The sequence below is a fragment of the Eretmochelys imbricata genome, chromosome 13 (assembly GCF_965152235.1).
Source record: "Eretmochelys imbricata isolate rEreImb1 chromosome 13, rEreImb1.hap1, whole genome shotgun sequence".
NCBI lineage: Eukaryota > Metazoa > Chordata > Testudines > Cheloniidae > Eretmochelys > Eretmochelys imbricata.
In genome coordinates, this window is record NC_135584.1 from 24039104 (window position 1) to 24066733 (window position 27630).

General features: G+C 41.5%; 1 protein-coding gene across 1 annotated transcript in view; it reads left to right on the top strand.

The window, feature by feature from the left end:
* The window catches only part of PTPRT (protein tyrosine phosphatase receptor type T), a 725977-nt gene that overhangs the window by 594009 nt on the left and 104338 nt on the right, over positions 1–27630 (top strand). Inside the window, exons 13-14 of the mRNA XM_077831843.1 lie at positions 4639–4675; positions 26529–26664. Of these exons, the coding sequence (XP_077687969.1) occupies positions 4639–4675; positions 26529–26664 (173 nt within the window). The remainder of the gene's footprint in view (positions 1–4638; positions 4676–26528; positions 26665–27630) is intronic.

Sequence of the window (27630 nt, forward strand, 5' to 3'; positions counted from 1 at the left end):
TTGTCATTCTAGGTGATGATGAATGAGGCATAAATGAATACCAGTCTCCTTTCTGCAGCTATATTGGTTCTGCAGTGCTGACAGTTGTACTGTTTTTTGTGGGGTCAGTGAACCAAGCAGATATGACTCAGGGATAAACTCGGGCACAAGCTTGCATGGCGGGGTGGAGGTAGGGGTAGGTGCAGTGTGTATCCACAATGGGAGTTTTGGTGAGGGTTATCCCTCAGAAAGCACAGGTGTTTCCCGCGCAGGTCAACAAGCTGCACCACCCCACAAGGCTGTTTCATGGGGAGGTGCTATGGCTACGAGTGAATCACCACCTTCCTTGCTCTTTGCAGAGCACAAGAACTGTGGTTGTCCCTTGTCTTTGTGCAAAGTATGTACGGAGGCAATGGCACTTTTGCCCCCTTTCCACTCTAAGGCCATGCACCTATGCTAGGGCCAAGGATGGTCTATCCCATGATTTTCTATAAGAAAGTTCCATTTGAACAAAGTTACTCTTTGCAAATGTATGTATTGTTGCTGTAGGAAGGAGCAAGATACATACTGGCACTTCCAGAACACACATGGCATACATATTAATGCAGCATTGTTGCATACGATAATTTATGCAATATTCATTACACTTGAGACATGCACGAGATTGTTTAAAGACATAGGTGCTAAGAAAACCCGGCAGCAGATTACTGCCTCACAAAATCACTCTTCTGACCAGAGCAACATGTTAAGATATGAAAGGCAGTCGTGGGTACAAGCATAATCTGCCAGTAATGACTGTAGCGTAGAGTGAGGTATTTGGAATGCTGGTGATGGTATGTTTTCAGTGGACATGGGTTAAAAAGGTGGCTTGGTTTCGGTTTTAGAAAAAACAAACACAGAACTAGGGTTAGTTCAGATCTGGACTCCCCCTCCCCTATACCCCCACCAACCAAGAAGAATCCAAGAAGAATCAGATAAAAGGTGTGGGTGTTGTCCCAGCTCTGTACTGAGTGACCTTGGATGGTTTGGATTGTGGGTCAACCTGGTTAGTAGAGCTGATCATTTAGCATGCCATTTGTTTCACACACACATCGGATATTTGCATGTGCAACTAGCTAGTTAGGTGTCTCTGTAGCCATATGTGTATGTAAATGCCCAATTTGCGGGAATTGTAGCAATTAATATTATTACATCTTTTTCATGCCAATGTTGATGCATTAGCACTATCATTTCATTACCTGCTTCTTCCATCTGCTCTGTGGTGTTGAGTTTGGCTGTTCCACCCTCCCTTCCAAAGGTTCTTCAGGTTTTCCTTGGGCTCCCTCATTTCCTCACTCCTGTTGGTTTTCACTTGACAGCTACATGTGAGAGTGAATCTGTGTGTTGGCATCCAGAGCCCATGTCTCATACGTCAAGCACTTCCTTCTGAGTCTAGTGGAAACAAGCTGCTGGTTGGTGTTTTTTCAGATCTCTTTTTTTGGTGATGAAGTCTCTGTCCAATGCCCAGAATCTTTCATAGGCATTTATTTTCAAAGGCATCTAGTTTTCTATCTAATGTTTAAATAACTCTCCAGTTCTTGTGGCCACATGCTACCACTGAGGTTACATTGGAGTTGAAAATTCTCAGTTTCGTTTTGTTACTGTATATCTTTGATTTCCATGATTGAGTTTAGTGAATGCTAGGATGCCTTTCCTATCCTTGAGGTCTCTGTTGACTAATATGGTGCTACCCGGGTAAATGAACAGTTCTACTTTTTTGATATCTTTACCTTCTAGTATCACGCTATCCTTGACGTATAGGTTTCAGGGATGTTTGTTTTGGCATAACTGATTTGGGGCTCTTTTTGGCCAGCTGTTTTTGCCAAGGTGTCTGTTTTGTTTGTAGTTTTTTGCTCAACAGCACGATATCATAGCAAAGACTAGGTCTTCTATGCATTTGCCAGCTACCCATACTGTGCCAGTATTTGTGTTGCTAATACACTTCTTCATTATCCGGTCGATGGCAGTGTCAAACAACTGTAGAGATAGAATGCAGCCTTGATTCATTCCCGTGTTCACACTGAATCACTTCAATGTCTTGTTCACTCTTACAGCTCACATTACATTGCTGTATATAGGCTTGATGATGATGATGAAGACTTCAGCTGGAATTCCATGAGATGGAGTATTCCACAATGTATGCTTATGCAGGCTGTCAAATGGGTCTTGAAAATCCATGAAATGGATAATAAGGGAAGCCTGGCATGCTACACATTCTTCTATGATGATCCTTGTGTGAATATCTGATCTACGCAGGATCTCTTGGGCCTGAATCCAGCCTGTTTTTCCCTGGGCGTTGCATCCCCTGCCTCTCTCATCCTGTGTAGTATCACACTGCAGGCGACTTTCACTGCAACCAAAAATAGTGTGACACCTCTCCAGTTGCTGCAGTTAGTAAGATCACCCTTTTGGGGTATTCTGACATAGGTGTCCAGGGGTTACAATGGGTTCTCTCTTTCCCAGACTTCATTGAACAGCTCTGCCAGTTTCATTAGGATGGTAGTGTCAAGAGCTTTTAGCATTTCTGCTCTGATTTGATCATCTCTTGCCATTTTGTTTTTTTCAGCTTCTTGACTGCAGCCTGTACTTCTGACATCTCTGTTCGAGCGATGTTGATATCAAGTTGGTCAGGTTCGCGTATTTCATCAAACTCTGGTGCTGAGGTAGGGCTGGGTCTGTTGAGGACTTCTTTCAAATGCTCTGCCCATCTGTTGTTCTGTTCTACCTCAGTTGTAAGCATTTTTCCATCTTTACTTTTTATTGACCCATTTCCTGTTTTGAAGTTTCCACATGGGATTTTAGTCACATGGTAAACAGCTCTGTGATTTCCTATCATAGCAGCAGCTTCAGCTGCTGAGTCTTCAACATATCTCTGTATATCTTTCCTTGCTTTTCACGGCTTTGTCTGCTTTCTTGTACTCTTCCTTTGCATTTTTCAAAATTTCATTGGTCTTAGCATTCAGGAGTTTTCCGTTCAACGCTTGTCTTTTCTCAATAAGACACCACATCTCTTGGCTTATCTAATTCTTGCTCTGTTTACGTTAATATCCAACTATGACTGCTGCAGCTTGAATCTGATTGTCTCTGAGCACTGCCCATTTTTCTTCAGGTCCAGTCAGTGTCACATGTTCTTCTGCCTCTGGCAGTACCTCAGCTCTGTCCTTAGTTCAAGGTGGAATTTCTCACGGTACTCTTTTGTTTTCAGCTCTGTGCTGTTGATTTTCTTGGCTGCTTTCTGTTTAAAGTTGATCTGTCTCCCTTTGAATTTCATTTTCGCAATGCAAAGATTCTAGTCGCTGCTGACATCTGCTTCTCGATAAGCCTTTGCCTCTTGGACAGATGACCTGTCTCTTGAGCTGATGCGGATGTGATCAGTCGGTTTTTTGTTTTGCTATCTGGTGAATTCCATGTTTCTTTATGTTTGCCTTTATGAGAGAACAGGGCGCTTGCAAGAGCTAGGTCGGACACCAAATACAATTCAATGAGACTCTTGCCATTTTGGTTAATGATCTCTAACGAGGGCTTCCCCACTGCTCTTTCCCTTTTGTGGTTATCGCATTCTACGTTAGCATGAAAATCACCTATCACAAGGAGTAAATCCTGTTTTGGTATTCTATCAATCATACTTTGTAGGCAGGTATAGAGCCTACCTTTTTCCTCTGTCAGCACATATCACCATACGATTCACATCATTACGACTCTGGTTTGGAATGTGGCACATATAGTGGTTAGCTGATAGGTGTTTTTCCCACAGAATATGTCATGGTGAGCATTACTCCCTTTGAGTGTGTGTTGTCATTGCGACTTGAATAAAATGAGATCTTTGAAGTGCTTCTTATTCTCGTCTGTCAGTCCGCTGTCACTGATCCCCAGGATTTCAAGTCCATAGTTGTCTATCTGCCTCATGACCTGCAAGATCTTTGCTGTTTGAAACATTGTTCTCACATTCCTGTACCAACTTTGAAATGTTTTCTTGCTCCTGACATTAAATTTTTTGGGGTCTTGGCTTCCAGAGACTGATTTTTACTAGGAACCTTCATGTGACATGTGGAGTTGGCAGTACTCTGCTGAGCAGCCATTTTTACCAGAATGGTAGCCTGGTTCCATTTTTATAATGAAAATGAGAGAGGGTTTTTGTGTTTTATAAGGCTACATAGTTAGCCTTGTGCTCCATCCTCCCCACTTTACCTGGCTTGGGACCAGCAGCCACATCAAAGTGCAGCAGGTGGGGTTAATTGTAGCAATGGTGCATGAAAATTAGGTGTATAATTGCATGCATTTTTGTGTGTGACTGTAGGGCTTCTCTGCCTGTTGTCAAATTAGGTTGTTACACCGGTAAATGCCATTAGTCAATCAACCTGCTATGTTCCCTCACACATGCAGCAGAAGAAAAATTGCAAATGTATTGTCCCTGTAACTTCCTAACAGTTACTTAGTGGAGCAACTGTCTACAAGTTGATTAGTAAGAAGTGTTTAATAGAAAAGGAAGAAGGTGCAAAATTTTCAGAGGTGACATGTAAGGAAAAAGTGACTTTATTTTATTATTTTATTTTAAAAATTTGTTCTAAATGGACAAATAACAAAACACCCTGACGATCTCTTGTATTTTATTATTTTCAGGAGACCAAAATCAACTGTGTCCGACTGGCGACAAAAGGTATGTGAGACTCTTCCTCCCGGTTGCACGCTTATGCCGATATGGTGAAAGCTACAATGGTGACACCACTTAATTACTGTCATCACTCAAACGGTGGGCCTCATTTAAAACAGGTGTGGATTGCTCAGGCCAAAAGCCAGTTTCCAAACCCACTCTCCTGTCGGATCGAGTTAGCCTCCTCAAGTAGGAGTCTAGCTGCAGCAGCACCACGGGCAGTGGCTTGGGCTAGCTGCCTGAGTGCGAAGGTCCATTGGCAGGTACTGAGGTGGTTCGCCCCAGCTGCCCCTGTGATGCTGCGACCACACTGCTATTTTTAGTGCGCTAACTTGGTCAGAGCTAGCACATGTAGGTCTACCCAAGCTGGGATGTAATCCTCCCGCCTGTTTGTTAGACGTACCCACAGAGTCACTTTGGGGGGGTGGGGGAGGGGTTTCTCTGCCAATATCTGGTGTGGTAAACAGCTTGTGTCACCATTGTACACCCAAAGAGGATGAGCCATTTCCCCCTCCTTTGCTTGTGGCTCTGCTGTTGTGTAATGTCCCCTACCCCTTCCTGTTGCTTTCCTCTGTAGAGCTTCCTCATCAAACCATCATCTTAATTCCTATCTCTGGGTTCCAAACATTCTGTGTGTCTCAAAATCTCCCTCCTCCCTACCCCGTCACTTTATCTAAACCTTGAGTTAGACGTCCATTTCAGATCATTCTCTTGGCTTTCTGGTGGTAGAAGGAGGTTCGGATGAGAGAGGGAGATAGGGACAGGTGAAAGAAGTTTGGATAGAACAAGAAACTACATGTATGTTTTGCCCAAAAAGTGACTGGGGTGTCTTCTGAGGTTTAGAAAAGTCTAGATAACTTCATTTTCAAAAGCCATAATTACATTCTTTCATCTCTGTAGTTCCTAGTTCTGGACTGGATGTGGAAGTGCTGAATTACTGTGTTTATGGTCTAGCCAAAAGCAGGGAGTAGCACATACCTGGCAAGGAAGCAAATATTCCTGTTCTTATAACTTCTCCTGGTTAGGATGGTCTGATTAGATTTGGATAGTTTGCAGTAGGTTTAAATAAGCATTTTAACATTGAGATAATTTTCCAAATGGATCGTGTTTTATTAGCCCTTGGGCTATCAAAAGAACCACCAGCTTATTTATTCTTGAGCGTTCATACCCTTTTTGGTCGAGAACTCTCGGATCATCTACATTAGTGATCGATATAATAGGGATGGGTAGAGCCTAAGAGTCATTGTCTCATGGTAGTCACTGTCCTCAGCACTGTTCTTGGTTAGCATGAATGGAAAAGAGCAGGAATTTATGAAAGTAATGTAAAAGGCAGTTGCTCATTTTCTCACTCGTGTGCACACATCCTCATTCACTCTCAGTGGGCATTACTTTTGATTTACAGGAAAGTGTCTTGTATCGTCATATCTTGAGGGTTGGGTTTTTTGGGGGGAGGGTTGGTGTTTTTCTTTTTTTTCTTTTTTGTTACATGTACTTTTCCATATGTGCTTCTTTCTTTCCTTTTTTTTTCTTTTTATTTTGGCATGAAATGCAACTGTACATGTTTGAATGTCTGATCATGAGCTAGGGCACTGGAATAAATATACCTAAGGGGTAACTTTATGCCATACTACTTTGGCATATCCAAAGATACAATGTTGACTAGAACACTCAGGGATTATGTTGCAGCATCATTAGTATTCCCAATGATACAACATTTGTTCATGTCAAGAAATGGCACCTCTGCAAATAGCAGGAGAAAAGGGGGATGCTCAATGTGGGGGAGTTGAGCATACAGCAAAATATTCCCTGTCTGTGATTTTGAATCTCTCTTGTTTTAAGGTACCCAAATGTCATGAGGCTGTTTCTCCTCCTGGTAGTAACTTTTTACAAGTCAATAGAACCATGCCACTGTACAGCCAGGTGTAAAAAAGGAGTCACGCCCCATGTCTGTAAACATATTGCACATCTCTACTATTAGAGCAATAGCCAGGTGTATTTCCATAAATATAATTACATTGTGATTATGGTCAAAAAATTATGCTCTTAGAATGGCGTCATCTTACCCAACGTATCCCATCTTATCTTGAGCATCATCAGCAAAGCTATCTGCTAATGTGTGACTACAGTGTCTTTATAAGAAGTGCTGTCAGAGGCAGAAAGAGTAAAACTTTCAGATTCCTGCCTGGTCTGGCAGCATTGGCAATTAGAAAGTCCACTTTTGACTTGCGTCATAGAATGACCACACTTTGTTTGGGCCCTGGTGAGAGACAATAAATGTGGGACTCTTTAATGTCCTTTTATAGACTCCCTTTTTAGTTTACGGGCCTGATCTTATTTACATATGTTTTACCCCAGAGTAATCCCATTGGCTTCAGTTCAGTTACTCCTGATTTACACTGGTGAAAGTGAGGTTAGAATCAAGACCATTAACTGTGCTTAAGTCTGGCAGATATTCTCTTAAACTGTCATTAACATGGGCAGTAAACTTGAATGTCAAAATAATTAAGCAATATGACTTGACAGGTAGTGTGTTACTGGGAGATTATAGCATATTATAGCTGTGAGGCACCAGACAAAAAGCCGAGTAACTTTAATTACTTGAGAAGTTCAACAAACCATTCCATTGTCACTGTTCCAGCCGGATGGGAAGGGCATTTGCCTTTAAATTCAATTCTCTCAGAAAATTAGACAACCCCTATTAAATGGCTTTAGTTTAATAAATAAATAAATAAATAGAGGCAGTCAAGGTGCTTCACAGCAGACTAGTTTTGCCTAATTCTATTATGGTGTCATTGAAATCTCTTGTTTAGCATAAAGGTGTTCAGATTGGCCCTTCATTTTCATTTCAGCTAAGCTCTGTTCATGGATTCTTTACTCGGAAAGAAGGAATTCTCTAGAGCACTAGCTACTAAAGGGCAAAGGCAGCTTGCAAATGGGGGGGTCCACCCCCTCAACGTCTCACTCACATGCTGTGTTCTGCAGTGTGCTCTTCCTGAGTGTGCACAGTGCTCCTTGTTGGGTGAAATTGACCCCAAACAGAGGTCCAATACAAGGCCTGTGCACCCATAATGTCCCAAATGGCTTAAGTGGGACTTAAGTGGTACAAAGGTTTCATGCAAATGCACTGCATAGGGATCAGTTTCACCAGTTAGTGCAATAAGCAGCACATTCTCCAAGATACAACCAGTGGAATTCTACTGTGGAAGGCACAATTTCTGGAATGCATCTGCCACTATCCCGTCTCTTACTTACAGCACCATCCGGGGCAAGATTTGGCCCATCAGAATACGTAGTGGGACGAGGAGGTTAGACTCTCAATGGGCATTACTGTCAGCTTTTGCCATGATATTGATGATCCATCAGAAAGCTTGGTGCATCTGTCTCATCTCCTGAAGCCATTTCATAATTCACTAATATGTTTTAGCTCACTAATTAACACCATTACCCTTATATATGCATTTATTTGCTTTCAGTGGCATTGGCCTCAAATCTCTTACCTCAACCATCCATAAACGTCTCTCCACAGACAGGCTACTCCTCTTTTTTAATTGCTGTGCAAAAAAAAAAAAGAGAGAGAGAGAGAAAATTATAAAAGTGTTAGTCACCTTGGATGATTATTATTAGCATTTAAAAATAAGCTTGAAATTAAACCCCAATTTACCAGCTCTCTGCCAAACAGTTTTAATTCACAGTTTATTTATTTATTATTTATTGCCAGTTAGTTTCCTTGATGGCATTCATTTTATTTTATTTATTTTAATTTGATCCATTCTTTTGGAATTAACTGATCTCCCTCCTCCCCAGCACCCAGTGCATATTTATATTGACACTTTCTTTGAGAAAATGGCCACCTCTTCCTGAGAGGAAATGATTACCTCTTTTACTCTCAGAATGCAATAAATACATTTCAACACCTAATTGAAACCAAGGCAAAGGGCTTGTTAATGGCTCCTTATCTCTTGATATTAATTTCTTATTTCTTTTAAATGTGAGTTCTTGCAAATTAAAAAAAAAATGCAATTTTAATCATTAAGTGGTACATTTTTATTTTTTTTTTCCTTTTTTTTTCTTGTGCATGCTGCCTGGGAACTGTTTTCCTTGTTCTTAGCAGTACTAGGTAGGCAACAGGTGACCACACGAAACCCGCCCAGCCTCTTGAGCACAGGTGATTATCAGTTCAGGACAAGGAAGGTCATTAAAAACTTCAAGGAGTTGAGCAGTTTCTTGATCTGTTGTTTTGTATTTTCCATGCATAGGGAGCCAATTTTGAAGTTACTCTCTCATTTAAAGGAGGGTTTTCTCTTACATGCCACTCTTTTACACACAGCGTGAAATTCACCACTGTGCAGAGGGCCAGCAGAAGGCCAAAGCAACACTTGTCCTCAAAATAATGCTCAAGTAGCATGTAAGTGGTGCATTGACTTCATGTTGGCCCTCTCCAGCTGGTGAATGTCACCCTGAGTGCACCTGGAGATGTTCTCACACTGCTGCCTGCAATGCACTCAAAGTGACTGTGGCACTTCCTGGTGCTGGGTTAATGCACTCACTTTTTACTTTGGTGACCTGAGTTCCATTACTAGGTAGTGGGCAAGAAAAAATCAAAGACCAGATCGTACAAGCAGTGTGCCAAACTTCCATTGAAATCAGTGGGAGTTTCAGAGCACAGAGCTTTGCAGAATCAAACCCTCAATCTGGTGGTCTTAAACTAGTTCATGTCACAAAAATCACCACAGACAGCCACAGGTGAAGCTCAGAACTTGTCATGTGTTTGGCAGCCTGATTCTGAATGCATTTTCAGAGCTGCATGTAATAAACTTGTACCCTCATGCCAGTGCTGTGTCCAGTGCTATCAGTGTTTGTTTTTTTTTTTTTTTTTTGCACCCAGCAACATTTAATTTTATCCAGAAAGTTTAAATGTGTGTGTGTGCGGGGGGAGTTTCCTTCAACTTAACTTAAAAGATGTGGGATGCAATATACTGGGGTGTGATACGAAGTTGTTTGAGTTGAATGAAATCATTGTAGGGATGTGTTCCACTTTCAATGCTGTAAGATCATTCCTAAATTGGCTTCATTCCCTTTCCCAAATTAATATTGATTGCAAGATGGCAGCTTTGAAAAGATTGAACAGGCAGGGTACCAGACTTGGTACCTGAATGCCACCCAGGCTCAGAAGCATCAAGTCCAGAATGAGGCTCTTCAGTCCTTTTCTAGTGTATCATCAAGCAAAAGGTATTTTGTCATTCAACAGAAGGAGCTGCCTGGGAGAGTTGAGTGCATATCAATCGTGAGAGCTCAGAAATGAACCCAAGTCTTAAACGTGACCAATGGAATATTGTGGAAGAAAAATATTTATGTTACAAAAATAATGCCAGTAAAAATGGCAATAGAAAGTCAGGGGAAATAAATCCTTCTACCCACATAATCTTGTTTCATGAGAAAACTGTTCCTCTAATAGGTCTTGTTCCTTCAACTTCATTTCAGAGAGTCCCATTGTTTTCTTAAATATATTCTGGTTTGGTAGACAGATAATGTATTCTTTAAACAAATCTAATCCCAGATCAAGTCTGTTTGTTATTGCATTTTGTCTTCTGATGCACTTGAATGTTATTCTTTTGACAGGTTTATTCCATTCTGTGCTATTTATTTGAAAAAGCTTCATTGCATTTCTTAGGTTAGATACACGAAAATGTTTTTCCTTAACATGTCTCTCCCTTCCAAAAGTTATTTTAAGTATAGGTTCCTGTAGCACCATAATTAAATGTTAATAACAGCAACACTTAAGTCACTCTTTATGAAAAATATTCCCCACTGGGAAAACAAATCAAGCCTTCTAATATTCAGATGTCCATCTGGCTGGTGAGCATTCTTATTTTCCTCAAATTTGGTAGCTTGATATAACTAAATGGATTTAAAATGTGTATTGTGGAGGGTTCCTGACTCAGTGAGATAATGCACCAGCCTTTATTTGTTGGAGAACTCAGTTCAAATGTGGATCAGGCTAGAAATGAAATGAATTAGTGACCTCAGCCCAGTTCTTAGAGGACATCGGTCTGCCCCCTGGCACTCCTACACTGCTTGATATTATTGTTGGTCTCTAATCAACAAAGGCCCCAAGCTGAAACTGTAGGAACGATGTTGAAGGTCAGGACTGAGATGAATTGGTAGAGTTCTGTTAAGGAACCTAACTTCCAGCAACATGACAGAATCCCACTCACAGCCAGTGCTGTGACTCTGTGGCAGGCATTTCTTGCACCACTGGCTAAAGGCCACCACTTGGCCCCAAGTATGGGAGTCACTCCACAGAAGAACAGAGAAGGAAGCTGAGAGGCAGTAGGGTATGACTGATTATCATCATGGAAGCTGAAGTCTCCTAAAAGGAAGGTTAGCAGGATGAGTAAGGAAAAAGGTGTGACAGTCAGGCATCAAAGCCAGAGAGGAAGATGCAAGCAGAACCAGGGAAGAGTATGCAGGAGGAAGTGGATGCCAGCTACCTGGAGAAAACCAGATTGCTGGTTTTTCAAAGGTAGGATAGGAAGAAAGGGATTGGAAGAGAGACGAGCAGTCTAATGCCACTCAGCAGCCTCCTGGTTTCGGCAGAGGAGATGTAATGCAAGCCAAAGGCAGAGCAGCTGCAGATGAAGAGCAGCAGGAAGATAATCTGTGAATAGAGGTCATAGTGATGTCCCGTGTTCATAATTTACATATTGTGCCATCAATACATGGGGTTATCAATATTCCTTGGCCTTTTCACTATAGATGAAGATTCTTCAGTGGATGTTCATGAATTACCATTGCTCCTCTACCGTGGATTGCTTAAAAAGGTTATCATGAATATATTATCATTGTCAATGTCCTGAAATAGAGCTTCCAAAGGCATGACAAACCCAAAGCTACTATTAATACATTATGCCTCTGTTTCCTTAAATAGGTTTCTCAACTAGCCCACAGTCAGAAACAGATTATTATTAATGCATTAAGGTTCTCAGTTTCCCTCAGGGACACTGTCTTAAAAAAACCCATAATGGCAGTAGAATGTTTAAGACAGTTACAAGAGAGCCAGATGTGGAGTGGGCCATTACGTAATACCACAGCACATGTGAATTAAAAGCCTTCAGTTCAGTAGTGTCTGAAAGTGTGACTTGAAAGGCCTGAAATCTTTCACACTATCATGAACCCCATTCTGCCCGAGTAATACAGCCTGTACAGTGTGAGTAGATAGACTCCCTAAAGCAGTTTGTACTGTGGACTATATGTGTCCCCCTCATGTTGCCCATGCTGTAGGGTGGTCTGCATCCTGCCTTCTGATGCTCCTCTTTCAGTGGGTTATGACGAAGAAGAATTCTTATTGGTTCATTGTGTCTCTACTCTCACATGTAACCTGTAAACCCTTTGAATGGTCAGATTGAAAGTTAGCCTTGTTTCACTGTTGTACCAGCCTCTGGCCTTTGCTGAATATTTTGTAGTTTCCTCTGCTAAGCCAGTCAATGGGAGTTTTGACAGTAATTGTGATGAGAGTAAAAGCAAGTGCTTACAAAGGACTAATCTTCATTAAGACATCAATCCTTCAGCTCTGAAACCACAGCTCCTGCACGTAGGGTATCAGATCCTGAAAAAGGAAAAAAAGAGAACTGTTGCTGAGTCAAAAGCTCCATTGAGCCTAATATGATGGTTAGTGTACCCCAAAAGCTGTGATTTTAAGGTTAGACTTAAATGTCCAGTGATGAATGCAATGAGTATACTAACAAAAGCCCACATTAGTGCAATATAGCATTTTTGCTGCATGCACAAATATGGACTTTTACAGACTTAAGGTATGTATGGACATTTTTATGAGCGCATGCATTGAGTCTCATATATATATCAAATGTGAGTGCTACTCAATAGTGTACATTCCCGGCTCCAGCTATCGTAGCTTTATACTTAAACATGCAAAATGTATTTTTTCAGAAAATTCCATGTAGGTCTAGGTTGTGTGCAGTGAAGGCGAGCTGCAGTAACAACTGGGAGAGCCACGGTGAATTTTGTGAATTAGCAAACATGTGCTGGATTCTGATGCCTTACTCATGTTCAGCACCAGCTTAGGGGAAATTGATGGGAATGCTCAAAGCATAAGGCATTGCTGAGTGGCTGAAATTCAACTCTGTGCAGTGGGCCAACACAAGGCCTGTGTTAAGTCCCGCTTAAGAACTATTTTGAAGGTTTCATTGGACTTAAACAGTGCATAGGATTGTGCTGCCCTCTCTACAGGGGTGAATTCCATGCAGTATGTATAAGGATATCAAAATCTGTCCCTTACAGGTGAACAAAGAAAGAGCAGAAAGCCAAGTATGAGACATCCCAAATAGGCTGGCTGTTAGACAGTCCTAATTAGCGCTTGAGCAGGTGAGTTTTGGTGGATTGTTCCACTTTAAAAAAGCCTCCCTGAAAAGTGTGCTCCATTTTCTCCCATAATACAGAGAGAGGGGATGGGGAAATAAAAAACATATATCTTACCTTTTACTTTGGTTATATACTCCCGGTTTCTGCCATTACCTTGAACACAGCTGCTCTTCTTCAGTTCTCATTTGCAAAATAAGGATATTATTTACTTGCCTCACGGGTTGTCATGAAGGTTAATTAGTTGCTATTTGTATAACATATGATGTGTTTATTTTATTATGATAAGTGTATAATGTTTTCTCATTCATGCTACAAGTACGAGTGGTTCTTACATCCACACCACTCGAAAGCTTGACGCTCTTTATAATATACAAATAGGAATATAGAAAAGGTTAGTATAAGTTTCTACATAAGAGCCCTGATCTGGGCTATGATATCAAAGGCGTAGATAAAAACCCTTGAGAGAGATGGAGCTCAAGCAAGCTTGGACACTTGAAAATTCACCTCCTTGTATTTACCTGCATGCTCACACAAATTAAGACCTCTTTGTAAATTTGGCCTTGTGACTGTGTGGCCTCCTTCTTATAATTTACAAGTAACCTATTAATCCCTCCACATAAGCAAGGAATTATAATGGGGAAATGTTGTCACCATCTTAACTGCAGCATCGCTTGCACTCATCCCCATAGGACCCTTTAATAATATCACTATTACCTGTGATTCGTCTGTCCAAGTGAACACAATAACCTTTTCGATCCTTGGGCCAAAAGATCTGCTGCTAGCAGAAATTAAATGATTCTGTTTTGATGGAAGGGATGAGAACAAAGTGAAGAGAAGAAAAGCTTCCCTGGTAGATTTGGCTGGAATCTCAAGAATCTTTGATTCTCTTATTGCTTTCTTTCATTATTCTTGCTCAGTTTAGTAACACTAATCATACCTCCTCACTGTGTGTTTATCTCATCCACCCACTGATTCCATATGCATCCCTGATCATTCTTTTTACAGAGGCCCGTCTTTCTCCCCTGCCTCCCCCTCCAGACACTACCACACCTACAATGTGCTGCTACTTTCTCTGCATTTATCGTTTGGCTGAAGGTTATTGGCTCCTGGCAACTGGTTGCTCTCCTTGTCCCTTTTAAACCTTTTGTTTAGATGAAATTGTACCATTGAGTCCCCATTTATGAGGCATTAGGCCTCTGGTATTTACGTTCTTCAATAACTGTGGACAGAAAAGATGCTATATTTTTACCTCAAGGAAAGGGTGGGTTTTTTTGTTTGCTTGTTTGTTTTTAATGAGTAGTTCCAGTTCTGGAAATGACCTCTGTGACATCTCTCTTTCTGGTTTTAATATATTGTTTTATTTGGTTTCTACTGTAGATAAATCTCTGCATTAAGCATCTTCACATAACTTTCATATGACTTTGTATTATGCCTCTATTTTCATACAACTTTGTATCAGATCCTTATATAGAAAACTTTGTACTGAGCCTTGGTATAATGTTAAAAAAATGTAGTTTTGCTCTGAGTAGAATAATCAATTGCCCTGTTGAATGAATGAAAGGTCTGAATGAGTAAGGTGTGGAAGGCAAGCACCTCCAGACAGCTGCAACAGTTGGAGAGGGGATGGAAGCCACACCCAAGAACAATAAAACTTGTCAAGTGGGCTCACTAAAGAAGAGCAGACATACTGACGGCCTTGGGGATTAGAAGCAAGCACCTTCTTTTGGGAACACCCTCTTTGCAGCATTGGGACAACACCCAGAGGGAAACAGCACAAAGGACCGACAGGCACAGATTTTGAATCTGGTATAGATTTGCATGAGAGGGAAGCTGCTATAAAAGTGAGGTGTCTTGCAGAGGACCCCGGGTCTCGTCTTGTCAACATCGGAGCATTGATCTGGATTGGCAGAAACCCGGCTCCACCCCTCCCCAATCTAACTCACCTGGCCAGTGAAGTTAAGGGGAGCAACTAGTTGGTAACAACAACAAGACGGAGTGTGCTTGTGTGTGTGAGTGCATGAGTGTAATATATATCATATGCATATGATACAGTGTTGCTTGATACATGTGTTACCAGTAAATATGGTGCTTTGCATTATTCCCCCGATAAGATCCTGTGCAATACTTTACGTACAACACTACTTCGTGGAAGGAAAGCTCAGCATTTTATGTGCCTTGCTGAAGTCCTCATACTCTGGTACATTGTTGAGGATTATATTTTTATATTTGCAAACCAGTCTTCTCTAACACAACCAGTAAATTCAAACCTACTAAAACAATGCTTGTGTGTGCTTTCTTATTGATAAACAAATAGGTCTTTAGTCTAACATGGTTGTTGACAGTCTGTTTCAAGGTAGCCAGAGAAGCTATTCTTTGCAGGATCTTACTGTTATCATCTTCATTTATAATTAACTGTAGATACCTTCTGAGTAAATTGCATGGCCAAATTTTCAGAGGTGCTAAGCAGGTGCACCTCCATTAGAGCTTTAAACTTCAGGATATTAATCCATAGGATAACTTTGGAAACTCTCTTCCTAATCCTCAGAGGCCTTACTCACTTGTTGGCCAGTAGCATAACAAACAGTACATAAACTTATTAAGTTAAGGGTAAAATGTTCAAGTGATTCGGGAGCCTATGTCTCTTTTGAAAGTGGGTCTTATGTACTTTTGGAAGTGTCATACTCTGTGTATGGTCTATCCATTACTTGCAGCAAATAAAAATATAGCTTTACTTAACAGACTAAGGGCTTGTCTACACTGGCAAGTTTTGTCTCCCAAAAATGCCTTTTGGCAACAAAACAGTGATAGCATACACACTGCAACGGAACTTTCGTCGGAAAAAACACCCAGTTTTGGCGACAAAAAACTTCCACCCCTGCAAGAGACATTTGTCTTTTCTCCTCCCTTTATTGTCGACAAACAGCCAGGGTAGACACCACGCCTTATTTTTTCAATTTTATTGGCCTCCAGAAAGTGTCCCACAATTCCCATGCTGCTGCTCTGGTCAGCGGTTTGAACTCCGCTGCCCTGCAGCCAACTCCCCCCCACAAGCCCCAGGAATTTTAAATTCCATTTCCTGCTTGCTGGCTTCCCAGGTGAGCCTGGAGAGCTATCGCACCAAATGCGCTATTGCTTGGACCACCGCTGAGCTCTTGGATTTGATCAGTATATGGGGAGAGGAGTCTGTTCAGTTGCAGCTGCAATTGACCCTAGGAATCGGGACACATATGGGCAAGTTTCTCAAGGCTTGTGCAAAAAGGGCTATCATCGAGATACGCAGCAGTGCAGAGTGAAGTTAAAGGAGCTGAGGCAGGTGTACCATAAGGCACGGGAGGCAAACCATCACTCCGGTGGTGCACCTAAGACCTGCCACTTCTATAAGGAGCTGAATGCTATCCTCGGTGGTGACCCCACCTCGTCGCCGATAGCTCTGTGGATACTTCAGAGGCAGCAGAAAGAGGGGGTAACCTGGAGGCTGAAATTCTGGATGAAGAAGTGGAGCTGGAAGAGGATGTGGAGCTCTCAGTGGGACAGGCAGCCAGGAACTTTTCTCCACTCAAGAAGTGCTCTATGGGGAGCAGGAGGCAGATGAGATGCCGAGTAAGTTGCTGTGGCTTGTGTAGGGAATTGAAAAGTGGGAGGCAGGTAGTATTTTATGTGAGTGGGACATTGCCCAGTGTAGCTAATCTGCATGGCCAAGCAGGGTGTCGATGGACATCAAGACCTGTAGGGAATCCTCCAGAGAGAGGCTCTGGAAACTTTCCAAGAGGTACTTGTTAATCCTCTGCCGCAGATTCCAAGGGATTGCAGCCTTGTTAGTTCCCCCATTGTAGGAAACTGTACCATATCATTTAGCAATCACTGGAGTTGGGACCAGAGCGCCACATAGCTGAGCTGCATATAGACCGGGGTGAAAGCTGCAAGCATTCAGTAGTTGTACTCTGGTTTCCGTGCTTACCCGCAGCAGTGAGATGTCAGCCAGCAGATTGGTTGCCTGTGAAAAAGTGTGTGATAATTTTAGAATGAGTTCCCTGCAAATCTGCCCTGCAAGCCATGACTGTTTTGTCCGTATGCTCAACCACCTTCTTCTCACTCTCGACACTCACCATGATTGGGGTGCTCGCAGAGCTGCGTGCCTGCCTAGAGTCAGTGAGAAAGTGATTGCTGCTAGTTGCAAAAGGCCTTTGTTACTGAAATATTTCAATCGTTTTCTGGAATGTACCAATCCCTCTTCTGTGCATTGTCCACAGCAGCCTAGTCCTTGAAGAACACGGAGTGATGATGACAGATCCTCCATATGCTATATTCCATGAGGATAAGATTTCTTTATGTGTACTCTGCAAATTCACCCTTAAAGAAGTTTTGGAATTTCACCTTAACCGATGAATTTGCTTACCTGTGTTGTTCCCAAAACCGCACGCTTCTGCAGAGGAACAAAGACTCCACTCCCTCGACGTTCAGCTGTCCATGGCTTTCTACCTACAGAGAACAAAACCAATCAGGAAATCCCTGATCTCTGGCTGCATTCTACTCTGCTGTCAGCTTTCAAACCTCTCCCTGTTCCATGGGGTAAGAGCTTATTCCACCAGAGTGCAAGTAGCAACTATGGCATCACTTCAGGCAGTACCTCTTCTGGACATCTGTAAAGCGGACATGTGGGGCTCCTTTCACACATTTACAAGACACTATGCCCTGGTGCAGTACTCTTCTCCTGATTCCTTCTTTGGAATGGCAGTATTCTGCTCAGTCATACCATCTACATCCTCGCACCCTCCTCCTGCTTCGGTACTGCTTGTCAGTCACCCACAGTGGAATACAATAGGGAGCATCACTTGAAGAAGAAAAGGAGGATACTTACCTGTAGCTGGAGGTTCTTTGACATGTACGGTCCCTATCAATTCCACTACTCACTCTCCTTCCCCTTTGCTTCAGATCTTATCTGATTCACAGTAGAGAAGGAACTGGAGAGACGGTCAGTCTACCCCGACCTTTATCCCCTCAGTCAGAGGCAAGAGACGAGCCAGGGAGCATGCATGAACCAGTGGATGCTGATTTCAAATTCTCCACCTCTGGGTGCATGATTCACATGCATAACCCACAGTGGAATACAGAAATACTGGAATGGCCCACCTTGATTATCACTACAAAAGGTTTTTCCCCCCCGCTTTCCTGCTGGTAATAGCTCACCTTACCTGATCACTCTTGTTACAGTGTGTATGATAACACCCATTGTTTCATGTTCTCTGTGTGTATAAATCTCCCCACTGTATTTTCCACTGAATGCATCCGATGAAGTGAGCTGTAGCTCATGAAAGCTTATGCTCAAATAAATTTGTTAGTCTCTAAGGTGCCACAAGTCCTCCTTTTCTTTTTGAAGAACTTTCAGTTACAGGTAAGTTAACCTCCTTTTCTCTTTTGTCTGTGGCTCTTCATATCTTTCCCTCCAATTTCACTTTTTAGTTCAACTTCGTAACCAATATTTTAAATATGGAGCATTTAAATGTGGAGCACGGTTTTTGTGACAGGCCCTACAAAGAGCAAACTTGTATTTTAAATTATATCGACACGCCTTTTCAGGTCCATCCCTTCAATCACCTATCTTTTAAGAGTGTTTTTCTTGTCAACCATCACCTCACTTTTTTTTACTGGCTGGCTTCTCATTCTCAATTTTTATTGCTGCCCTTAAATTTTCCAAGTGAAAATTTTACGTAGTGTTGTCTTGTCATGTGACCAGGATGTGGGTGGTAGTTCTTAGAGATCAGGAGTCAGGCCTAGTGGTCCGATCAGGAATCAAACACAGTAGTTGCAACAGGAGTCAGTAGCCAGGAATCTTAGCCCAGTGTCATAGCTAGAGGGGTCAGAGCCCAGGATTAGAAGTGAAGTCAGAGGTCAGAAATTGGAGCAGAGGGTCAGAACCAGGTTACCTGGAGTGGGGCAAGACTGGGTCCAAAACAGTAGCAAGACTGCGAACAAGCAAGATGCTACTTTCAATTCAGGTCTTTCAGCCTCTAGCAAGTTGGTGACCCATCTGCAGTTCCTCTACCTAGCTTACAACTCCTTCCTTTCTGCGAACTGCTCAAGTTTTTACTAGCATTCCTTGAAAGGACTCAGGAAATCTGGAGTTTAGGTCCTCGTGTCAAATAGTTGTGTGGTCCTGGGCAAGTCTCTGAATGCCTGTGAACCCTGTTTTCTGATCTGTAAAATGAGGATAAGAATAATTAACTACCTATCTTGCATGGGTGTTATGATAATTTAATCAATGTATGAACTGTACTTTGAACTGATAAAGTACTAAGTATTAATGATTAGAAGGATTTGGGGTATCTCAGGGGTACCATTTAAGTTCATACTATTCTGATGCAGTAGCATAGATAAAAATCAGTGTTTTAAGACAGCAGTTCAGATTGGAACCATCTGCATTGTATAACAAGAGGTCCATTAAATCTTTTCTGATGCAACTTCCTGTTCTATGAATCCAAGCAGTCCAATTACTGTTCCTTGTGGACAGAAACCCCTTCAACTCAGAGGCCCAAGAGAAATCTTCTGAAAGATTTGGTTTATTGGAATAAACAATGCAACTCAGATACAGTAAAACTCATTTTGGATTTTAAAGTTCCTTTTCCCAAAGAATGGATTGTTAATTTACCAGTCACCACAGTGCCAGCTTTGTTCATGTTATGAAGCAGGCTAGGATTGAATTAGAAAGGTCGGATGCTCCAGTGAGCCTTAGGAAACTAACATTCTGTCACAATTTAGGGCCAGTTTTCCAATAGTTGCACATTACAGAAAAGCAGAGTCTGATGGGACATAGCTCTTTATGAATTGCAGTCACAATCAAGGATAGATGGATTAGAACCTTCGGCACCTGTGGGTACATTAATAAAGACAGCACTGATTGATGACTCACAAACCTGACTTTTGTGGGTTGGTCAGGTTCATGGCTTTGGAGAAGAACTCATTCCCCCACTCTGCGTTCTTTACATCTCTGCAGTGTGACGTAAGTTGTATCTTCTCCTGTTAAAGAGCTCCAGGGACCATGCATTTTCTGCACTGCAGATTGTTTCTGCAGATTGCCTATACGCACACCAGTGAGAGGTGGGGTCATCTCATGGGGATAATGCATGAGACTGGGAGTCAGGAGACTTGGTTTCTATTTTTGATTCTGCCACTGATCTATAAGAGCTTGGGAAAGGCCCTTCACTTTGTGCCTCTGTTTCCTCCTCTCCTTTGTCTTGTCTATTTAGAAAATAAACTCAGGGCAGACAACTATCTTACCAATATTTGTACACTGCCCTTCAAGATGTGTACTTGATCTCAGCTGTGGCCTTTCAAGACTATTGTAATATAAAAAATAAAATGGTAACCCCCTTGTGCTCCCCAAATACACACCTTACTATTCCAAGTATCAGGTTTTATTTAAGGGAAATAAATTTCTTCTACCAAACATGGTGGAAATCTCCACTAGGAGCTAGAAGGATAGTAACTACTAAACTCATTCTTTCTTGTGATCACCACGCAATGCAGCTCTCCAGAAGGGAAAATGTGGTCATTAAATAGAGTTGTACAAAGTCTTTCAGCTGTGTTTGGTGATATTTCTGTGAAACATCCCATTTGAACTATTTTACAAGCTTCCAAACCCATTGATCTTGAAAGGAGAGAAACAAAATCTAACTCAGAAAAAGGGTGGAGTAGAATGCTGAAGTCAAGGAGATGCATGCACCCATGGCTGAAAGGCACATGTGACAGCAGCAACAGTTGTCTTATGCGTATACAATATTATTTGCCTTATGGATCCCATGCTGCTAGAATAAAGATGTCGCCAGGCACTAAGAGCTGGTTGAATTCCAGCTGGCAGTACTAGTGATCATGAAGAATGCCGCCAACAGGAAAACACACACAACTTTTGATGCAGTAAGAGAACTCTGATCTGTTTCAAGTGATTGTTCTCTTGCAACGTTATAACAATATGAGGCTTAGGAATTATTAATACTGTAAAATTATCAATTCCAAGACAGTTATCTGAGGCAGATTGACTCTCTTAAGATGGCTTGGAGAATTTGCGAAATGCAGCCTCTTCTTCTGAAAACCCAAGTGAAAAACAGCTTTTGCTGTATCTCCTGAGCGCTTGGAGTAAACTCAACCAATCAGGTAACTAAAATAAATAGTATGAGACTCAAACTGTGTAATCTCCATCATGCGACCTGTCTCAGCCAAGTGCTGAAATTTGATGAGTGAAATTTGTAAAACCACTGTCAGAAACTGTCTCAAAATATTTGAGGACATCGGATGGGGCAAAAACTGTTGTGTCCAATTTCAAACATGTGGCAGATGTTCTAACACCGTTTTCGAACACCACTATGTGTTCATGGATACAGTTTGCACTTAAATTAAAACTGATTAGGAGTACTTTTGAGTTTCCAGTCAAACACTTTGGACAGCTCAAGTATTAACCCGCCACAGCAAGAAAGCTGCACTATTAGCATACATTCTGCTCTGTCAGCGAGTCAGGATTGTCCAGCTGATGGGATGTTCTGTAAACAACCTCACTCTTAAACAACCTCACTCAAGTCCTGAAGAGACAAAATGCAAATGGATATTATGTAAATCCTACTATGCATGTTTTATTTTCAATTCCTTGTATTTCTAGGTTACTTTTCATACTGAAGGATCCCAAAATGTTTTTCAACTGCACGTACACAGGAATTATTTCTTACACACTAATCAACTCTGCTGGAAAGCGCTATAGGGTGGTGAGGCCCTTAGATTAAATTCTCATCTGAAATATGGACACTTCTAAGTACAGTATTCCCTGACAATATGCCAGACTGAAAGTGAAGAATGCCATCTCCTGAGTATGCTTCACGGCTTCCTGTAATGGCATAGGTTTTCCTTTAGATAACTGCTGTTAAGCCTGTTAGAGAAGATGTGGTTACAGCCTCAAAGGTGTATTATAGCATATAACTGATTGATTGATTTATACAGATATATAGATGGATCTATGATGACTACAAAGACTGTCAAAAGACTTCAAAGCAGCCTCATAATCTCACCTTGAATCTTCAGCACTTCTCTTGCAGATGGCACTATATTTGGCAATTTGATATGGCAATACATAAGCTATGTTCAAAATATTACTATTGTAAATGGATAGCTATTATAAATGTTTGTTTTCAGACATCAAAGGATTTTGAACTCCTGACATAATATAAGGTATTTTAAATAAAAAGAAATAGTATGAGACTCCAACTTCGTAACGTCCATCATGCAACCAGTCTCAGCCAAGTGCTGAAATTTGATTAATGAAATTTGAAATACCAGCACCCAAAACTGTCTCATAATATTTGAGGACACCCAAATGAGGCAAAAAGATGAGAAGTAATTCTTCCACTCTACTCCGCACTGGCAAGGCCTCAGCTGAACTATTGTGTCCAATTCTGGGTGCCATGTTTCAGGAAGGATGTTGACAAACTGGAGAAAGTCCGGAGGAGAACAACAAAAATTATTAAAGATCTGGAAAATATGACTTATGAGGAAAGATTGAAAAAAAAATGGGTTTGTTGAGTATGGAGAAGAGAAGACTGAGGGGGGGACATGATGACCGTTTCCAAGTACATAAAAGGTTGTTACAAGAAGGAGGGTGAAAAATTGTCCTCATTAACCTCTGAGGATAGGACAAAAAGCAACGGGCTTAAATTGCAGCAAGGAAGGTTTTAGGTTGGACAGTAGGAAAACCTTCCCAACTGTCAGGGTAGTTAAGCATTGGAACAAATTGCCTAGAGAGCTTGTGGACTCTCCACCATTGGAGGTTTTTAAGTACAGGTTAAACAAACACCTGTCAGGAATGCTCTAGTTATTACATAGTCCTGCCTCGAATACAGGGGACTGGACTAGACCAGGTCCCTTCCAGTCCTACGCATCTATCATTCTATGAAAGTCAACATCACCCATTGTAATTAGGAAGAGCCTGCAGGGGAAAAGACACCTGTTTCTATAAGTGATTCACAGAAACATTCTTAACCTCACCTGGTAGGATGTGTGTGATGGGGTGTATCAATGTGACACTACAACTAAAAGGGTTAATTAAGGAGCAACTCTGGGAAAAGGTGACCCCACCCAGCTTCATCTGCTTAATAGTGAGCCAGACAGCTCTGAATGGGCCTGACAAGCCAGGGAGAAGGACCTACCCTGAGAGCTCCAGAGAAAGGGCAATGCAGAAACCTCCTCCTGGAGAGGAAGAACCTGTTGGTTGAGCCCAGTCGGTCTGAAGGTTCAGCTAGTATCTCGTCTCTCACTACTGTGAGACAGACTGCAAGACTTTGACAAGAGAGTGGGTGGTAGGAAGGAGCCCAGGGAGGCAACCGTAAGGCACTCCAGTGTACTGGACATTTGGTAACCCTTACAGGGTCCTTCGAGGAGATAAGACTGAGTAATAACCTGACCAGAGAGTCAAGTTAATCCCCAATAAAAGACAGACCTCCACCAGGTGTGAAAGTGTCCCAGTGGAAAGACTAGAGGCATGGCAAACAGAGGTCTAAGCTCCTAACCACCAGGCAGTACCACCAGCAAACTCCATCCATCACAATATGTCACTTGTCATGTGGACTGTCTCTAGTGAGTGGCCAGTTCACATTATTAAGGCAGTGTGGGGATGAATTTTAAAGGAGAACTTTCAAATTTAAAAGAAAAAAAAGCCCCTCCAGTCTACCACGGTGTGGAGTAAAGAGAGTTTCACATCAGAACTCTGGTTCTAAGCACCCTTGATCTTTGAGAACCAGTCTGGCTCTCTCTAGCCTCTCATCAAATTTTAGACTATTCGCCCATTAGTGTGGAATTTCCATGTGTGTCTGAAAACAAAATGTCTGGAAATTAGTTTTTTCCTTTATTTACTTGTCATTGGTCCATGTTTGTCCTTCAACAGCTAACGAGAACAAAACACCCTCTTGAAACAGCATCTCCTGTTTGTTTTAGGGACAGATCCTCGTCCCATTGAAGTCCATCAGTTTGGACAGGTTTGAGCAGTAGGAACTTATCTACATCCTGTGTATTCTTTACTTGTTTTGTTTATGCAGATGTATTGTGATTCATATTGGCCAGTACAATCTTTTAAATCACATGACAAAATAATGACAAAAATTAATCAGTGAGACTCCTGACTGTGTCTCAGAAAGTTGACTCAAACACTAACTAGTCTTGGTGAACAGAGAATCCATACAACTTTCCTTAAAGATCAGCACACTTGGGCTTTGTCAGACTAATCAGAGAAGCAAACTTCAGAGCCTTCTAATGAGAACAGTTTGCTTTCCACCCTTGGTCCCCCTTCCCAACCTATAAGTGTTCAACTTTGAGGGCTGCAAGTATGAGGACCCAGCTGACTTCAACAGACAAGGTGGCTCATGCAGTCAGGTTCTGATCTTGGTTGTAAATTCAAGTAATCACAAGGAAGTCAGATATTGTATCAGTAGCTAAATAAATAATAGCAACAATGCAATTGACATCAGCATTTGTCCCATAGTCTCTAAGGCAACCACAATTCAAAATGTGACATTACCCAGGGTACAATCTGGACTGCTGAACAGCAGTGTCCTTAATTCTCTAGCCTGGGGTGTCTTTTATGCTGCTATGCTGTCAGAACACCCACTCCTGGCCTGTTCACACAGCCATCAGCATGCAAATTCACTCCCAGAGCACTCTGCCCAGTCACTCATTAATTATGTACAGGGCAATACTTGCAAGCTCTTAGTCCCAACCTTGTTCCCCCGTAATACTGTCCAGCAAACCATTGAACAATGCAAGCTCATAGAAAGTCCATCATTTCATCAAAGGAAAATGATATATGCACCATTGTTATCCCAAATGGAGTTTCCTTCACACTGATTAATCCAAACACACTGGTTAAGATAAAACAATAAGATATGTTTATTAACTGCAGAAAGATAGATTTTAAATTATTACAAGTGTTGATGCATAAAAGTCAGGATTGGTTACAAAAGAAAATAAAAGAGTAATATGCAAGCTAATACCTAACTTAACAAGCTAAGTGAATGTAAAAGGAAAGGTTTTGTCTCACCATACGCTGTTGTAAATTTTGCAGGCTGGATCTCATTTCAGCCTGGGACCACTCTGTCTTAGTTTAGTTCTTTGAGAGTTGATGCCATGAGCAGAGAGATGGGAGTAGGACAGATGAAGTCAAATGTTTCCTCCCTCTTTATAAGTCAGTCTCATGTGCTAGAAACATCTGTGCTGAGTCATGGTGACGTGCAGTCCATTGTGGATGTGAAGTTTGAATAGTCCCTGTGATGAAGTATAAATTTCTTGTTTACACCTCCCATCAGCTGAAGGATGGCTGCTTAAGTAGGTGATGGCCGTTTAACACGTGTCTGGGATGCTAGCGTATCTTTGTCTCTGAAAAATTGGTTTGTAGGACCCAGAATTACTAGGTATTTCAGTTACAATCATACAGTAGAATCTTATACCCTCACATATAGTGTTGCTACACATATTTTAACAGAATAATGATATTCAGCAAATTATGACTTTTCAAATGATACCTCACAAGGCATACTTTGTACAAAATGAATCATAGTCTTGTAAAAGTGGTAACCATAATAGTATAGACTGTCACACAAAACCTTTAGGCTTTCTGAATCAAACTCAACCCATTTAAATTATATCTGGAAGGAAATCAATGCAGGAGCTAGTGAAGTCTACATGGCATAGGTGTAATAGGCTTCCCATGAGTAGCACCGCTAAATAACTGGGCAGCCACATTCTACAAAGTGATCAACTATTGAAGGGGAAACAGAACCTTGAAGTCAGACCTTGGCAAGTAAGTGAAAGAGGAAATGCTTTTCAAAGAGTAAGTTTATAAATATATTTGATATTTAAATGCACATGGTGTACATTTTCTGTTGAGGTGAAAATTGCGTTGCCTTGCCAAAAACAGAAGAACTCATACGTGGAACAAAGGAAATGATTTGAGGGGCAGGAGGGTTGGTTTGTGTGTTTGGATTAATGTTTGCTGATGTGTAATCAGTGTAGTGGCAAATACATATTTTTTCCTACTGCAGAAGAAAAAATGTTGCTACAAAACTATTATGGGGCTGCTTCACTGTAAACTTTGTGCTGTTTGCTATTTCTGTCCCTAAGATTAGCACCTGCAGCTAAACTTAAATTAAATTTATAACTGCTATTAATTCTCCTGTTTCTGGGTATAAGCTGATTACTATCTGAAGAAGACATTTTCCCCGATAGTATAATATTGTAAAATTAATCAGGTGTATTATATTGGGGCTCTACACCTCCCTCTGAAATATCTGGTACTAGCCACTGCTGAAAGCAGTAGATCAGGCTAGATGGACAATTTGTTTGCTGCAATTTGTTGATATGTGTATCATTAGGTTTTAACTATTCAAATCTGATCACTATGGGATATTTTCTACAGGTTCTAATTTTTATTTCCTTCCTCCCTCCACCTTTTAAGGAGCTTCCACCCAGAATTCCAATGCAGTGGAGCCTGAAAAGCAAGCTGACAACACAGTGAAAATGGCTGGGGTTATAGCTGGCCTTCTGATGTTTGTTATTATCCTCTTAGGAGCAATGCTCACCATCAAAAGGAGGTAAGTCTCTGCTTTGCTTCCATTGTAGAGCTACTGGCTGGGACTCCTTGTATTTTATTGAAGCTGTTACCTCAGTTGAGATAAAATGTTTCACTTGTGTTCATGTGGTGGAAAGGATTTGCGTGGTGGTGGTGGTTGTTATTTATTTGTATCAACGTAGCACCTACAAGCCAGGGCCCCGTTGTGCTGGGCACTATACAAACCCAGAACAAAAAGACAGTCCATGTCCCAAAAAGCTTACAATCAAAGACAAGGGACAACAGATGGAGACAGACATTTGGAAGAATACAAGGAAACAATGATACAGTATTGGCCAGCCTGACGGACAGTGGTTTCAGCCCATCAGCAGCTTAAACATTCTCAAGTGTTTTGGAGGCATCATGGGAAAAGAGTTTTGAGGAGGGTGTTGAAGGAGGATAGTGTGTCAGTTTTGTGGATATTTACTGGGAGCTCCTCCCAAATGAGGGGCAGCATGGGAGAAAGCACAAAGGGCCTTGTTTGAAAAATTAACAACTGGGCAATAGAAGCTGGCATCATGAGGCAGGAATCAAGATCTCCAAAGTGACTGAGAGATGATAGGTAGGGCAGGAGTAGGCCATGAAAGGCCTTGAAAGTGAATACAAATAGCTTATGTTTGATGTGATAGAAAATGGGAAGCCAGTGGAAGGATATAAAGAGAGGAGTGACGTGGTCAAAGTGACAAGCTAGGAAAATCTTTGCAGCACCATACTGAATGGATACCAGTGGGGCAAGGTTGCATTTATCAAAGCCACAGAGAAGGATGCTGCAATAATAAAAATGCAAGATGATGAGAGCATGGACAAAGAGTTTTAGCTGTGTGTGTGGATAGGAAAGGCCCTATCATAGAGATGTTATGCAGAAAGAATGAGCAAGATGTAGACATAGTCTAGATGTGTAGACCTAGAGAGAGGGCCAAGCTGAAGAAGGCAGGTAGAATGGGGATAC